General features: G+C 35.1%; 1 protein-coding gene and 1 long non-coding RNA gene across 2 annotated transcripts; both read left to right on the forward strand.

Annotated features, from left to right (window-relative positions):
• Window positions 1-5,171: 5,171 nt before the first annotated feature.
• On the forward strand, window positions 5,172-5,465 carry LOC149933875 (uncharacterized). The gene is made up of 3 exons (XR_016472259.1): window positions 5,172-5,190; window positions 5,248-5,313; window positions 5,381-5,465. It is a non-coding gene; the product is annotated as an uncharacterized LOC149933875 (long non-coding RNA).
• Window positions 5,466-10,407: 4,942 nt separating this feature from the next.
• On the forward strand, window positions 10,408-13,246 carry LOC149933876 (transcription factor CP2-like protein 1). The gene is made up of 10 exons (XM_090181049.1): window positions 10,408-10,720; window positions 10,796-10,863; window positions 10,926-11,031; window positions 11,094-11,464; window positions 11,523-11,803; window positions 11,867-11,948; window positions 12,010-12,206; window positions 12,267-12,316; window positions 12,386-12,653; window positions 13,167-13,246. Exons 1-9 carry the CDS (start codon window positions 10,408-10,410, stop codon window positions 12,592-12,594), a joined length of 1,677 nt encoding a protein of 558 aa, XP_090037175.1. The 3' UTR covers window positions 12,595-12,653; window positions 13,167-13,246.
• The last annotated feature ends 3,694 nt before the right edge of the window (window positions 13,247-16,940 follow it).

Here is a 16,940-nt window from a genome sequence, read left to right on the forward strand (position 1 = left end):
ATGGGTAGGCTGTTTGCATAACATCGTGTCACCGCCATAGGGGCAGATAACCTATTGACCTATAATGGGTTAGCACCTGGGTTTTATGGGTTATAACATCGTAAATCAACCTCGTAAATCAGCTAACCTTTTGACCTAAAATGGGTTACCACGCCAGCTATTAACTATGACGGGCCCATTTAACGGCTGTTTGCATCGTGTCCACACCGCCATAGATAACCTATTGACCTAACATCGTAAATCAACCTCGTAAATCAGCTAACCTTTTGACCCCGCCGAAAATGTACGCAAAATGGGGCCCCTACAGGGGCCCGTTTCACCCTTATTTAACGGCTGTTTGCATCGTGTCCATAGGGGCAGATAACCTATTGACCCAGGTTTTATGAGGGTAACATCGTAAATCAGCTAACCTTTTGACCTGCCGAAAATGTACGCAAAATGGGGGCCCTACAGGGGCCCGTTTCACCCCCGTTTCCCCCGCCCGCAGGTGCCCCCTTATCGGTAGACAGACCCACTTATCTCTGTTGTTCAATAATCGAAATTATATATATTAGTTAATGAAAAGCTTAGTTTTTATTATTGAGTCATAATGGTTATCATAAAAAGTTATTATTTTCTGGTAGCCCTATCTACTGCCAATTCCGTTCACGCTAAGAACGTTGATTAACCATAACTTTTGTTGTTTCTCGGATTGCAACACATTTGTCAATCTTCAAATTTAGGAGCTGCACGCCGCGATATTTTTTCCGTGTTAAGCTTGTTTTCCACTGGCGCGCGCAACGACGCGTTTCTCAGCTTTGAAACGTTCAAACGTTCTTACGCGCGTAAAGAAAATAACATTATGACGCGCGCTAGTGGAAAACAAGCTTTAGGCTTAGTGGTTATTGCTATAGCAATTGAACTGCAATTTGAACAATGTCGAGGTCGAAAAAGTTTATACTTATAAAATGGACAGAGGATTATGCTATGAAATATGATAAATCGAAAAAAAAAAGAAATATTGGATAATCCCGAAAAATTTATTGGCCAGACCTTGGATTTCCACTGGAAAGACGACGAAGAACTATCTCCTGGCTTATTTCTTGGTTCTGGTAAGCGTTCGTTTTATTATCATTTTATTAGATCGTTGTACGAATTACATAATAATTATTATGTAGGAAAAAATGAGGAAATGGAAAAAAGAAGAACTTCTTTAATGCAGAGCCACTATAATCAGCTCGGAGAAGATGTTCCTCAGGATGGTAATTCTTCAAGAATTTTTATGGCTCCAAGTGAAGTGAGTTTGCTCAGGTATAATTGAAATTTTCTAATAAAAATTAAACCTTCATATTTTGCCCAATAGATGATAAATGTAATACATCACCAACAACAAGAACTAATGAGCCAAATATTAGACCAACCTAATCCAATCGAAGGGCGAGATGACGAGTTGGCTGCAAAATACAGCAAACTAAAGGAGAAGTATAGATGTGTTAAGCAATAGCTTCGGGAATTATAAAGGTTTGTATTGAAAATGATTAAGAATTGCATTTGTCTATATATGAACGATATATCTTAACAGAAAGAAAGTCACTTATGGAAGAACTAAGAAGTTTGATCAGAGAAAATAGACCGAACTCTGTGCCTGAAAGAAGTATTGAAACTTCAACGGCCAGCTCACCATCTGATGATGTAACGATTCACGAGGATGAAAATCAAAACGTAATTTTTTCCCTAGGCACTATTAGAGTTTTTAAGTATATACACTTCACTCAGGCTCAGTTTTCAAAATCAAGAAATTAGCGATTCAATTTTTTTAAACCGTATTATGTATAAATTGTTAAATGTTGTAAAATACTCGCAACTAATTTTTTGGTTTCAAAATATTGATAACCTAATTTTTAAGGTATGAAGAGTACACGTTTATAAATAATACGTAGTTAATTCTAATTTATTTAATTATTAGAAAATTGATTTGGGGAATAATGTCTATGTTGGCAAATCGCAACTGGGCACAATTCTTAAATCTAGTCCAACTGGTACCAAGTTTGCAAGGGCTTTGTTATTGACGCTTTTTTCTGCAGCGGATCTAGAGGGTTCATCTGTAACAGGCAGAGCCAGCAACAGTCAAAAATATCCGCCCAAAAGGCCGCTTGAAGCCAAAAAAATTGAGGCCATTATATGTGAGTATTCAACACTCATATTTTAAACTATTATTTTCAATTAATGGACGTCAAAATTTTTTTATAGCCTATACTTTGCAAAAATAAACCCGATCAACAAGGAGAGACGTAATGGAGACTTTATCAAACAAAATTAAAGAAATTAACAATAAAGCTAGAAAAGTTTTGTAATTTGTTTTTAATAAAGTGTAATTTTCCATGAATTCCTATATTTTGGTTTAATGAAATATTTAGTGTTCTATGATAATTAAACTGGTGGTTTTTCTATAAATTACTATACTGGTTTTCTATAAAAATATCCTGGTTTTCTATAAAACTATCTTAGGTGTTCTATAACAATATCCTAGGTTTTCTATAAAAATATCCTAGGTTTTCTATAAAACTATCCTAGGTGTTCTATAACAATATCCTAGTTTTTCTATAAAACTATCCTAGGTGTTCTATAAAAATATCCTAGTTTTTCTATAAAACTATCCTAGGTGTTCTATAAAAAAAATCCTAGGTTTTCTATAAAACTATCTTAGGTGTTCTATAACAATATCCTAGTTTTTCTTTACAAATATCCTAGGTTTTCAATAAAACTATCCTAGGTGTTCTATAACAATATCCCAGTTTTTCTATAAAACTGTCCTAGGTGTTCTATAAAAATATCCTAGGTTTTCTATAACAATATCCTAGTTTTTCTATAAAACTGTCCTAGGTTTTCTATAAAACTATCCTAGGTGTTTTATAACAATATCCTAGTTTTTCTATAAAACTGTTCTAGGTGTTCTATAAAAATATCCTAGGTTTTCTATAACAATATCCTAGTTTTTCTATAAAACTGTTCGAGGTGTTCTATAAAAATATCCTAGGTTTTCTATAACAATATCCTAGTTTTTCTATAAAACTGTCCTAGGTGTTCTATAAAAATATCCTAGGTTTTATATTAAACTATCCTAGGTGTTCTATAAAAATATCCTAGGTGTTCTATAAAAATATCCTAGGTGTTCCATAAAAATATCCTAGGTGTTCTATAAAATATCCTAGGTGTTCTATAAAATATCCTAGGTGTTCTATAAAAATATCCTAGGTGTTCTATAAAAATATCATAGGTGTTCTATAACAATATCCTAGTTTTTCTATAAAACTGTCCTAGGTTTTCTATAAAAAAATCCCTGTACTTTCTATAAAAAAACTAGTGTTTCCGCTCACTTTCTATAAAAATCACCGTTTTTTTTTCAGTATAGTAATTATTCTAGCTGTATAGAAAAATGACCCAAATTTCTATAGAAATTATATAAACTATTCTTTTGGTAAGGGGACGGTGAGTGTTAACGCAAACCAGTCTTCTCAGAAATTTTTTTATTGTAATGGTAACTTGCGGTGTATGTTTTGGACGAGTGTGTATTGCTTACATGTAGCGTGTATGAAGGTTGTGTTTGTGTATTTCATGTACGGGGTCTCTACTCTCCAACTTCAATGTACTGGTTTTGGGACAGACCGAGTGTTGAGGGTTACGGTAAACGTCTCAGCGTCCATATGGCAGGGTTTCCACCAAATATTAACGTTATTCGTCTCATTATCAATTTGCGATCGCATTGGGCGGGTTTCGAACCCGAGTCTTCCTGCATGATAGGCGCACGTTCTACCACAGAACCCCCGATACACGTTTTGCTTCACTGAAAATTAGAAACTCACCTTAAGCGGAAGAGTACATTAACAGTTGATTTACATGTAGTCTTACATTTTCGTTGCTTTTTTTAGCATTACGGGATATTTTGTACAATTTAATTTACTGCTTAAAAGTAATTATACTTGTGGATATTTGGTAAAACGTTTGCTATTTCCAAAACCACGTACCTCTTGTTTTTTGCGGTATACGTACAGTCCCGATCAAAAGTTTCTGGCCGTTTTCTCTCGGCAGCCATTTTGTTTCTATTTTAGATGGAGAGCTGAATGAGGGCTTCTATGAAAGAAACCATCACGACAATAAAATAGGTGAATATTAATGCCCTACCACAATTAGGGCGCGAGCAAAGCCGGAAATAGCCAAACCCCTCCCAAATCACGTCATGGAAAAATAAATAAAATATGTCGCGCTTACGCTTGTTCGAAGCGTCATGATATTCGGAAACATAATCTGGTTTTAATTTTCAAATCGTATTTGTGGTTGTAAAGTTATTGAAGCTATAGAAATGACGGAAAACATGAAAATTAATCCTAATTTAAGTGAAACAAAGCAAGCGCGAAAGTAGTCGGGGGAATTCTGCAGACTTTCCTAGGAAAGTTGTGACACGCCTTCTTTCTTTCAACTTTCTTCTTGAGATTTCATTGGGCGCGAAATCACATGTCGCATTACGTCCACAGGGACCGTACAAATTCGACCCCTTCGCTCCGATTGGTTGTCGTTACGTCAGAGAATGACACCACGTGATTGTGAGGCAATAATCGCCATCTATGCGACTCCGAAGGACAAAGTTCAGTTCAGTTCAGGAGCCAGATTCAGCGGGCCCGTGGTTAAGAGTTCTCATAGGCTGAAGTGGTCGTGACGTATGCCTATTGTAATTGGCTACAGAAAATTGAAGGGGGAAATATTTCCCCCGGGAATTTGCCGTTATCTCTGACGCATTTCCGGGTAAAAGAACTTTTAGCTTGGAGGCGCCTTCTGTCTTTGAGCGCGAAAACTAACATCATGAAATTTCGAACGGAAGTGAGTTTATCAAAAGGTCACGGTCAACCGGAAAGAGTGCTGAAGGTCACTTTAAATTTCAAAATGGCGTGTGAAGCTGTGGAAAAGGTCCCCCGAACGTGTGTGCTAGTGTCGTGTACAATTTGTAAAAATGTCGATAAAAATTATATGTCAGCCGTAATTTACACGATCTGGACGTTGAAAAATTAGGTATGGAGTGCAAATTTTTACGAAGAAGGTATATTTGAAGGTTTCAGGTTACTGGAAGTCGTGCATTGGTGTAGGCCTGTAACCCTTGCCTTATTTTAAACAAATTAAGATCCTTTTTTGCAAGACGAAGAGGTTTCATCTGCAAAAGTAAGAGAAGTACACTTGTTATAACGTTTAATTCTTAGACTAATTAAGTACTTTTAGATATCGTTCGTGACAAGGTACTGCGATATGGATAAGAATGGAATTTACTCAATACACGAAGAGCTGGTACGAACATTTTCATGTTGAGAATAATTTTTATTTTAACTTTTGTAATAATGGTCCCAAAATTTAGAAGGTGGCTTGATGGTTTGTGATTACCCAACAACTTCATTGTTGATTCTATCAAAACTTGACACGCTTCGAGACAGAAAATGTCACGTTATACAAAGAGCTTAAGTATGATGTCCATTTTTTTCGTAACTCTATGTGAAAAAGTAACCAATTTTCTTCTTACAGTCCCTGTTGGTCTCACCATTTTCAAAGAGTGACCACTTCTCATTCTCCTTTGAAGATACATATTTCAACAAATGACGGTAAAGGACAACCTTTTTCTTGTTTACAGCAATAAAGCAAGTAAAGGTGCAAACTTGCCAGTTCAGAGCTCTAAAAGTATCTACGATTCGTTCAACTGTTGCAACCATGTCAAGGTTATTGGAATGGAATTCCTTGGGGCTACAATTGATATAAATGTTTCAATCTCCATTGACACTACAATTTAATTAACCGAAAGGCTCTTTAGAGTAAGGAGTGTCAATAGCTCCCAGTCATATTTTATGGATGGTGAGGCTCAATTAACTGGAGATTCTTATGGCTCGTTCAATTGGTAAAATAGTATTAAGTATTGTTTGAATTTTCGCAATTCGTCCAGAATGTGATTATAAAGCATTAAGATAAAGGAAATGACCAGCTGAACTCCGTTTATTTACATAATCATTATTTGGAATTATTTGTATTAGAATGTCCTTTAAAAATAATATATATTGCTATTAATCAACGAAGATCTAAAATGTCAATTAGTATTTTAAAAATATATGAAGTGTATTTTTTGACTCTTAACTGATAAGATTTTGCTTAGTTTTATTTTATTTTTCAAATACAGGGTAGATGGCGTAGTTTCATAGAAAGTTTGTATGAACCAAGAGTTACGTTTTTTTCAAGCAATGTTCAGCTTCTAGTTTCTTAACGTTATTCATCGTAAAATATCAGTAATAAACTGAAAAACTTTAATGCTACCGATTTAACAGCGGGAAAGGTTTTTATCGGGGTCAGATAAATTGGGATATATTTAACATCAACTTAATCACCTTTTCATAAAAAAGCTTTCTCTTCAGTGACTTAATTGATAATATCCTACGTCTATAAGATTTATTTAAGTGGGACACTACCTATTCATATGCGAACGTTTTACAAGAGATACACTACACCGGGCTGCGTTACCAAAATACATACTTATGCAATATTGTGAATTTTTTAAGCCTAATTGCCAAAACATTGGTTTTTGAAAAAATTTGCAGAATTAAGAATTCCCTACCAACAGAACCAAATGCAACCAACATTTATGTAAATTAGTTATATTTCAACTCAACATAGTATTAAGGGTTAAATTAATTTAATTGTCCGCAATATTACAGAAATAAATGTTAGCCGATATCGTAATTTAACCTATAGTGATTTTTCCGATATCAAGTTAAGTGGCACCATCTGCCTTGTTTTTGATAAAATAAGTTTAAAAATATCCGTATCGAAGACTTGAACCAATTCTCGACAAAAATAACGATATCAGTAGCCTATCAACTCCTAACATAAAAAAATTGGTTATTTTCTAAAACATTGTGCACCAAAGAAAATGCTGAATAAGTCGCCTCTCTTATACATATTTGTTAATATTTTCTGCGGAGGATTTGATATTGACACGCAAAAAGTCAATTATTGTCTGGCAGTTTGTAACTCTGCAAGAAAGAAGTCTCAAAATGTATAATTATTATTATTAGAAGATGAACTTTTTTACCATTACTTCTAAAAACTCTTCCTCTTAATTCTTCCATAGCGAATGAGATGAGGCCATTGTATGAAACCCAAACCATCAAGCTACCTTCTACATTTTAGTACCATTATTACAAATGTTAAAATAAAAATACTTTTCAACATGAAAATGTTCATACATATTTTTGGAATCGAATCGCTGTACCTTGTCACGAACGATATCTAAAAGTACTTAATTAGTCTAAGAATTAAACGTTATAACAAGTGTACTTCTCTTACTTTTGCAGATGAAACCTCTTCGGCTTGCAAAAAAGGATCTTAATTTGTTTAAAATAAGGCAAGGGTTACAGGCCTACACCAATGCACGACTTCCAGTAACCTGAAACCTTCAAATATACCTTCTTCGTAAAAATTTGCACTCCATACCTAATTTTTCAACGTCCAGATCGTGTAAATTACGGCTGACATATAATTTTTATCGACATTTTTACAAATTATACACGACACTAGCACACACGTTCGGGGGACCTTTTCCACAGCTTCACACGCCATTTTGAAATTTGAATTGACCTTTAGCACTCTTTCCGGTTGATCGTGACCTTTTGATAAACTTACTTCCGTTCGAAATTTCATGATGTTAGTTTTCGCGCTCAAAGACAGAAGGCGCCTCCAAGCTAAAAGTTCTTTTACCCGGAAATGCGTCAGAGATAACGGCAAATTCCCGGGGGAAATCTTTACCCCTTCAATTTTCAGGAGCCAATTACAATAGGCATACGTCACGACCACTTCAGCCTATGAGAACTCTTAACCACGGGCCCGCTGAATCTGGCTCCTGAACTGAACTGAACTTTGTCCTTCGGAGTCGCATAGATGGCGATTATTGCCTCACACTCACGTGGTGTCATTCTCTGACGTAACGACAACCAATCGGAGCGAAGGGGTCGAATTTGTACGGTCCCTGTGGACGTAATGCGACATGTGATTTCGCGCCCAATGAAATCTCAAGAAGAAAGTTGAAAGAAAGAAGGCGTGTCACAACTTTCCTAGGAAAGTCTGCAGAATTCCCCCGAGTATTTAAAATAATATCGCTCGAGACCATGCTATTTTTTACTTGACAGCAAATAGCGATATTTTATTATTTACTTCCGCGTGACAGGTGAGCGTTCTACCACAGCTGAAGCGCAAGAGTATATTAATAGTTTGTAAAGTCTTACATTTTTTACGTATGAAATTATAAAGGTCAAATCTTGTTTTAGCGCAGTCAGCAAAGATAAGAGGGTTAAAGGGTAGAACCCATGGGTGGTCCACATAGTTAGTGTTTGTCTATTTATGAATACAATTTTAAGTTGAGTACAACTCGTTCTTATGCCTTTTCTTGTGGCTTATCTTACTCGTAGCTTCGTAATTATTTTACGTGTTTTCTTATCGGATTTAAATGCGTGATACATTTTCATTAATGTGGTTACGTTGGTTTTATTTATTTTGAGATACGCGCTGTCGTATTCACTATACAGTTTTTGTCCGCGTTAGAAGCCGGGAATTGTTAACGGTAAATTGTTTTTTTTTGTTTTTTTTTCTATTACAATTTTTATTACTGTGGGAATTTAGATCGACTTTTTCTTGATTCCTAAGTATTTTAATTAGCTTGTTGCTTGGTTGGGTTGTTATTATATATTCTTATATTGGTTTTATTTTGATAATCGAAAGTGTTGATAAAGGGAGAATTTCATTTTTTTTATTTTAAATTTGCATTGATTTTAACCGGCTTTGTTGGGTTGTCGTGATGAGCCCACGCACTTTTTATTGGTGCTTTCTTTTACGGGTTTGGTTTTCGCTTTAACTTAGGTCCTAAAAATCAAATGTATGCAATGGCTTTTCAAAAGTAAAAAGTTTAGCCAGAAATTTCAACAGTAGACCGGTTTCGCCTTTTTGAGGCTCATCAGTACTGTGTAAGAACTGTGGCTTTTTTTGAAAATTTGCCGATATCAGTTAAACTAATATACATTTAGGGCACTCTGAAGGTATATTATACAATGGCTAAAATAGTATCTTGCATATATATATTTTACGTATCGTGCGCGTTCTTACATTTCTGAAATTTGTGTTTTCTTTTTATATTTGTTGCTTTGTTAATTTAAAAACTTGTTTGGTTTAAGGTCAATTTTTGTTCTATTGATATTTGAAATATGTTACCTGCAGAAACATTTGTATTATTTATGTAAATTTTAATAAACATTATTCTACCGGTCGGGATAGGACCCGGATCCCGTTTTTAAGCGGACGTTTTGAATATGATGGTATACTGTTGAGAGCCGTGTCTAGTAGTTAATACGTACAAACGCAAAATTTTCCGAGGAGAAGTATATTGTGGCTAGTTCAGGGCCGGCGCTAGGATTTTCGGCCCCAGGTAATTTTTACTCAAAAATTTAGTTTTTTGGAAATAGTCAGAAAATGTTAGACCCTTTTTGGAGGCCCGGTACAGGGGTACTTTTGCCCTGCTTTCCCCCCTAACGCCGGCCCTGGGCTAGTTTGCCAACTGTTTTCTAATACATATCTGGTGAAAACAGTTTTGAATTTCGCAACACGTCACTTGGTTTTATGGTTAGGTTAACCAATTCCTTACATTTACACTGTGATACATCCCAAAGCAGCGACAGACGTCCTTAGAGCAACGATGATGTCATAAAACACAGTCAACCATTACCAACTGTGACTACTGTCATACCACGGCCAACTTTGATCAAGCGCTGTTCGCGCTACAGCGGCCAACACATTTGTCGAAATTCCGCGAGCAAAGATTTCCCCCCTATAAACTGTACTATAACGTGTAGGAGTTTAGCGCCACGCTCAGTTTTTATATTGGCTTCAATGTAAAAGCCATTCTAAAAATAATAATCCGCTAGGGGCGCTCACGTCATAAACATCTTTTGCTCATAGGTTAACACAGAAACGTCAACGAATGAGATGGCCGCTGTAGCGCGAGAGATCAAAGTTGACCGTGGTCATACCATCAGACATCACGGGTGCAATTAAACTATTCTACGTTAATAACGGTCTTGAAGGTTCACCTCACTCTGCTAGGTAGTATAATAATTTCTTAAAATACTAAAAACCTTTATTTTAAGGGTTTTACTTGTTTTTTATCGGGCATTCAATCTTGTTTTATTAGGCCTTTTAATTGTGTGTCATGATTTTATCTCAATTTTAGAACCGGTATTTCTTTTTTGTTTTTGCAAGTTTTTGCGTGTTTTGTTTTTCTTTCCTTGCCAAGAATGGCTAATATGGTCAAACTCCTGCCCCCCCCTCCCTCCATTAACCAACAGCTTTTCTTGCGCCATGGCAGACGCTCACTCGCATGACCCTTCCAGCAGGTGGCGCCAGAGCTCCTTAGCACTTGATTTAATAACGACAGTTCAAAAATCTTACCTCACTTTAACCGCCGTGCCCTCGGCTAATCCCTCCATGTTTTCCCAGATGCTGCAGCCCTCATCATCCTCTTCAGCATCTCAAATTCCCGGATCCTCAACATCAATGGCTATCCCAGAGAGCTATCAGTATTTTGGCAACTGTAATTTTCAATACGTTTTAGTTGCAGCCACGTCCATTGCTACCGAAATCCACGAAGATACTATAACTTACCTCGACCAAGGTCCAACAATTCCTTTCTTTCCTTTTTACCAGGAGAATATAGGTTTTTTTTAATTTAATTCACTGTTTATTTTAGGCAAGTGTTACGAAATACAACTGAAGAAATTGGGAGACCTGACTGAAATGAGGGGGAAAATGTTGAAGGCGAATATTCCGAAATTATTGCTGTATAAATAGCATATTCCTTAAAAGTTATTAATTTTCAGAGCATCGTAAAAGTTGGATTCCAAGAACGGCGTTTGCGGTATTTGGAGAAAGAACAAATCACCCAGTGGCAGCTGCAAAGAGTTGGAGAAAGAATTTTAGAAATTGGTATGATAATTTGTTTTATCACGATGTTAACACTGTGTAAATAATAAAACAAAATTGTATAGATGTGTCATTATCTTATGGAGTTAACGACGTAGTTAATGATCCAAAAACCGTCAATATGAGTGAATTTCTATGGGATCCCACCATAGAAACTGGCGTTTTTGTTCGAGTTTACTGCGTTAGTTCTGAGTTTACCCCTAAAAAACACGGTGGAGAGAAAGGGGTTCCATTTCGTATCCAGATTGAGACTTTTTCTCACTCTGATATTATCACAAGCAAAATACAGTTGCACGTTGCGTCGTGTCAGGTCAAAGTGTTCAAGCCGAAAGGAGCTAAACGTAAATACAGAACTGACCAGGAAAAGATGAGTAAAAGAGCTCAGTCGGAACAAGAAAAGTATCAACCGTCCTATGAATGTACAGTTTTTACAGAGGTACATTTCACAATTACTATTAGTTGGTAAGACAAATACAAGAAATTTCTACTTTCAGTGCCCAATCGACTTAGTTCACCTTCTGACTAACAGCACCGTAACTACAAGTCCTCCGAACAGTACCGAATCTGCTACTCCCTTCATCTCAAATGAATCACCTAGTTCTACCCCTCAGAAAGCAACAGTAGATGTAGATAACTCAGACCCGTTCAACAAAAGTTTAGCTTTGGACTTCTCAGTTTCTACAACTGCTCTATCCTCATCATTTTCCACGTCCTCTTTGACTACCGATGCTTACATTGCGAGCATCACTGGTATATCTCCCCAACCATCAAGCTTGTAAGTATTTTAAACAACTAAACTGAGGTTTACCGCACGCTAAATTAGTTTTCTGTTTTATAGTAGACCCATTGGAACTTGTCCTTCACCTCCATCTGATAACGCTTCATCCCCCAAATCTGATATTTGGATTCAAAGTTCCACTGTAACTTTACCTTTGGATTTTTAGGCTATTAGAAAATTGGTTTTGATAATCTGTTAAATAGTCGCAGGTGCAGCCTTTGTCTTCAGACGCCTCTTCATCCGAAGCTGCTCAATGGTTATTGAAGCACCGTTTTGACCCCTTCATTGAAAATTTTTCAAATTTCTCTGGGGCAGACATTTTAAGTCTTAACAGAGATAATCTCATACAAAAATGTGGATTAGCGGATGGAATCCGACTTTATAATTCTCTTCATTCAAAGTATAATTTTTCAACCGTTGTATGTTTAATTTCTTTAAATTTAAAATGTTTAATTTTCAGAGGAATACGTCACAGATTTAATCTTCACGTCTGTCTTAATTCTGAAAAAAGTATGAATAGATTTTGACACCTTCTTTAGGGTCTCACTAGACAAAAAATAATGTTTGTATTTAAAATAGCGTTCCACGCAATTCACTTGCAGAACTTAAAACTGCTAGATTTTGCTTACAAGCTGTGCTCTATATTTGCTTTTACATCTACACCCGCCACTTTGAAAATTTATAAAATTGGCCCATTAGGAATTCGAGTTTTAGTCACTGATGAGGCATGGAACTTAATGATTAATCATTTAAGAATCATAGGTGTCGTTAGTGAAATTGTGTTTTAAATTTTAGGTATTACAAAACATGAAAGATGATTCCGTGTTCATAATTGAAAAGCTTAAAGGTGAGTCTCACTATAATAATTGTTATCAGGAGTTAATAATAAAATTGTTCAGAGCTTTATTATCAAATTAACTTCCATAAAAGAGTTATGGTTATATATCTTAAAAAATAGTAATATACAGTAATAGCATGGTTTGAAGAGGGTAATAAGTGTAGCCATAAGTCTATAATATTGTAATAAAGTTTGACCCTTTGGTCAATATTTTACTGAGAGTTAGTTACGAAGTGACGTCATCACCAGAAGAAACTTTTCCTAACGAGACGCTGTCAAAGGCTATGGGTGACGCGGGAGCGAGCGGATGCCAAACGGCCATGAAGCCTGTAATTCAGTCTGTCTTGTGAAAAGCTAGCAGTATAACTTTTGCATGCATAGAATAGGAAGTGTCCCGCTCATGAAAAGATATTATGTACTTATGGTTTAGCTTACTCTAGAAGCTCGTGTTATAACTTCTGGTACTGTTCGAAAAACAACATAATGATTTGGCATGTTTAATCAATTTCCCAAATTCTTTAGACCAATCTGAAGATAGCTGTACGATTATACTTAAAGCTTGCAGCTTCAATTTTTAAATCTCGCGATTTTTATACGAAACTTGAATGACTTTTAGTACAAAATAAGCCACAAATGAAAAAGTGCCATTGCAATTTTTGCAGGCGTCATTTAGCAACTTGTAAATATTAAACTGCTTTTTACGTTATCATCTGCCTTTAGTAAACGTCAAATAAGTTAAAAAAAAATTTCAAAGGCTGCAAAAAAAGGTTTTTGTCTCGTCCTGTGATAAGACTAAATAAAAGAGTGTATTTTGCCAAGAAAATGGAGTACTTCAGTTTTGTAACTTTCTTGTTTTATCAAAAAAATAATAATTAAACTTAACAGAAATTATAATAGAATCATTATTACAGGCATGTGCAAAAATATACTTGTTTTATATATTCAATTTAAAACCCCAAAATTTAATTAATTTTTATAATAAAAATTACAAATTAACAACGAGTTCACTATTTTATACATGGTGGAATTAAGGGAATAGATAATTCTGTAGAGCCGAGGTGCAAAATCAGATAAAAAATCAGAAATTTTTTTAACTTAATTTTAATAATTATGACAAGCTTGATTCAAATTAATCTTTTATAATTCTAACTCTAGGTTCAATCAATTTCACGTTTTAATTTTACACATTAAGTACATGTTAAATACTAGACTTTATAAAATGGTTTTTGTTTCATAATTATTGAAAGTCCTAACGTTGAAATAGTTTTAGACGAATACTTTTTGCCTACCTCTGAATAATTTACACCCAATTTCGCGTTACACTATTTTTGTTGATCAATGTAAAGCCTTGGTAATAGTGTAGTCTCAACAGCTTGGGGAGGGTGTATCGTGTTCACCTTTTTTAGAGACTACACCACCACACAACAAGGGGGCACTTCTATCAACTTCCTTTATGAGTTTCATACAACAAGCTTCTGAGGACATGAAGTTAAGAAAATCAAATTATAATGTAACATGAAGTTATATGAAGCTTGACGGGAACTTTACAGAGCGCCATTGAAACAGTCAGAAAAAATGTTTTTTTTACTAATCAGTCTACGTCTAGTCTTTGTATAATATCATAGAGTAACACACTCGCATAAAGTGGAAGGCCCCATGAAAGCGCATGAAACATTAATCCTAACGGGCCAACTTGTTTTCGAGGCGTGAATCAATATATTCCGAAGAGCGATGGTGTTGTTTTTACATTTTTTAGAGTATAAACTTATTTTTTTTCTAGATATTGTAATTAACCTTTAGGCCACCTTGTTTATTTCACGCCTCGAAAACAAGACGTTGCGTACGAAAAGTGTTCACAAGTTTCGCTGATGGCCTTCCACTCTATGTGAGTGGTTTACTCTATGTTTAATATATAGCTAATTTGTTTTAGGCCTAGTAATTGTGAATTACAATATATAAAACAATCAAGTTAATCATTCTTACTACATGGAAGTGAATGACCTTGGGGTCACCAACGGATATGATAGAGACTTCATCTCTTTAAAGCTTCATATCCTAAAACTACAGAGAAGGAAGAAGTACAACTCGGCGTCATCTAGCAGACAACCCTTTTGTGAATATTCACATTTTTCTTCACTCCATAAGGCTGACACTGCTTCTTTAATTGAATTGAGCCTATATACCTTTTAATGAAACACAATAGTTCTTTTTATAAACTAACTTGGCCTTCTTGTTTAAATGTTGCTCTTACGTCACAGCCTCTTACTTTCACAAGCCTACTAGCGCGCGCTACAGTGGCGAGGAATATAGGTTTTTCTAGCGCGCACGTGCAAATCGCTCGTGCGCAAAATATACTAATAAAGCTGTGTCTTGTGACGTAAGAGCAACATTTTAACAAGCTGGGCAAGACCACTTTTTATTTTATAAAATCAACTATTAGTTTGATATAATGGCAATGATGCATTATTACTTGTTTTTGGGGACTAACCACGTCTAATGGATTAGTTATGATTTAACAATAATGCCACTCATTGGACCTACCATTCTGAATATCAATAGCGCAAAAACGAAAAAGATTTTGCGATTTCGTCAGAGATTTTGAAATTTGGTCAGAGATTTTGGGATTTCGTCGGAGATTTCTTGAGAAGTGTATGGGATTTTGTACAAATGTCCGACCCCTCGGGGTTAATAGTCTGTGACTATATATCCCCCGAAGTTGCGGGTTAATAGTGGAGACTCGGAGTTTGACTATTTATCCTCAACTTTCGGGGGTAAATAGCAACGACCCCGCGCGTATCATGCTATTTACCCCCGAAAGTTGGGGCTATTATTTTCAGTGATAATTTGTGAAAATAATTAGGGAAAGTCTATAAAGGTCGAAACTTATTTCCTTTGCTAGAAAAACTAACATCATTCGTCATAATTATGTAATTGACAATAATTTTATAACTAGGAAAATAGCACGCGAGATATAGGAGTTATTTTTGATCGAAAATTATATTTTAGAGAACAAATTGAAAATATAACAGGCGCCGGCAAACGTCTACTAGGTGTTATCCTAAAACTCTGTAGAAACATAAAATCAAGTAAAAATTTTAACTTACTATATACTTGCTTAATTCGGTCTAAAGCCACGTACGGATCCCTAGCCTGGGGAGGTTGTTCTAATTACCTTTTATTAAATATCGAAAAAATTCAACGAAAATTCGTAGACCATTTGTACTTCTATTTCCTAAAAAATGTTTGTAAATATAACTACGTAAATATACTCAAAGAAATTGGACTAATTTCAATATAAAAATTTCGAGAACAAAATGAATTAATATTTTTGTATAAACTGTGAAATAACCGCATTGTCAGCCCCAACTTAATGCCTCAAATAAATTTCACCGTACCCAATTATTATATAAGAAGTGCGGATATATTTAAAACTGAAAGAAGTAAATTAAACCCCATTAATAGAGTCCAAATAACCGGAAATAAATTTAGGAAAGACAGATATTTTCAACTGCACTATAAGTGCTATAAAACTAATTGATTAACACCTGGTACATTGGTACCCGAATTCCCTCAATAATATAACAGCCCAGTCAATTTGGTAAAATTAACCCTGAAATCCTAGTCAATTTGGTACAAACTTATTTATTAATACCAAGTCGATTTAGTGTAAATCTTATACAAAAACATAGGCAATTTGTGATAAATTGCACATCAGCAACTAAAATCATTTGACTTTCTATATTCCTAACTTTGTATATAACATTTTTAATGTCTATATAAATTTTCCTAACGATGTAAAAAAATATATATAAAAAAACAATTATAAGTAAATGTTCCTAACATTGTATAAAATGCAATATTTAAATATATGTAAAATATCATACGCCAAACCAGGTGTAGCAGCCTGCTGATACGACAATGTATTGTTTTGTAACACAATAAAAACCTCTTTCATTACATTTCATTTCATTATGTTACTATAGCTATTTTGGGTGTTTGAGCAGGGGTTTGAGCTATACTTTCTTAAGGGATGTTTGTGCGTTTCTATTTTAACGTGTGATCACGAGTAAATAAAAGAACTCATGGAAATGTACCCAAATAAAAATCAAATAGCTTTACGTAGTTGTTGACAAAAATAAATGAATGGAAGTCATGTTAATATGTCCAAATAGTCGTTAGGTTGCTCTATGTAGGGGTCATCAGAAGTCAATAAACCGAAGTCCTGAAAATCTACGCGAAAATCCTTTTATCATTCTACGTTGAGATATCTTCAGCGAGAAATCTGAACTTATGGAA

Source organism: Leiobunum rupestre, chromosome 7 (genome assembly GCF_980474605.1).
Source record: "Leiobunum rupestre chromosome 7, qqLeiRupe1.1.hap1, whole genome shotgun sequence".
Taxonomy (NCBI): domain Eukaryota; kingdom Metazoa; phylum Arthropoda; class Arachnida; order Opiliones; family Sclerosomatidae; genus Leiobunum; species Leiobunum rupestre.

Excerpts from the sequence above, each read along its gene's own strand:
- LOC149933876 (XM_090181049.1), top strand. The coding sequence starts at position 10,408 with ATGGCAGACGCTCACTCGCATGACCCTTCCAGCAGGTGGCGCCAGAGC. Across the intron at positions 11,032-11,093 it reads AGAAAGAATTTTAGAAATTG|ATGTGTCATTATCTTATGGA; the intron begins GTATGATAATTT and ends AAAATTGTATAG. Across the intron at positions 11,465-11,522 it reads AATGTACAGTTTTTACAGAG|TGCCCAATCGACTTAGTTCA; the intron begins GTACATTTCACA and ends TTCTACTTTCAG.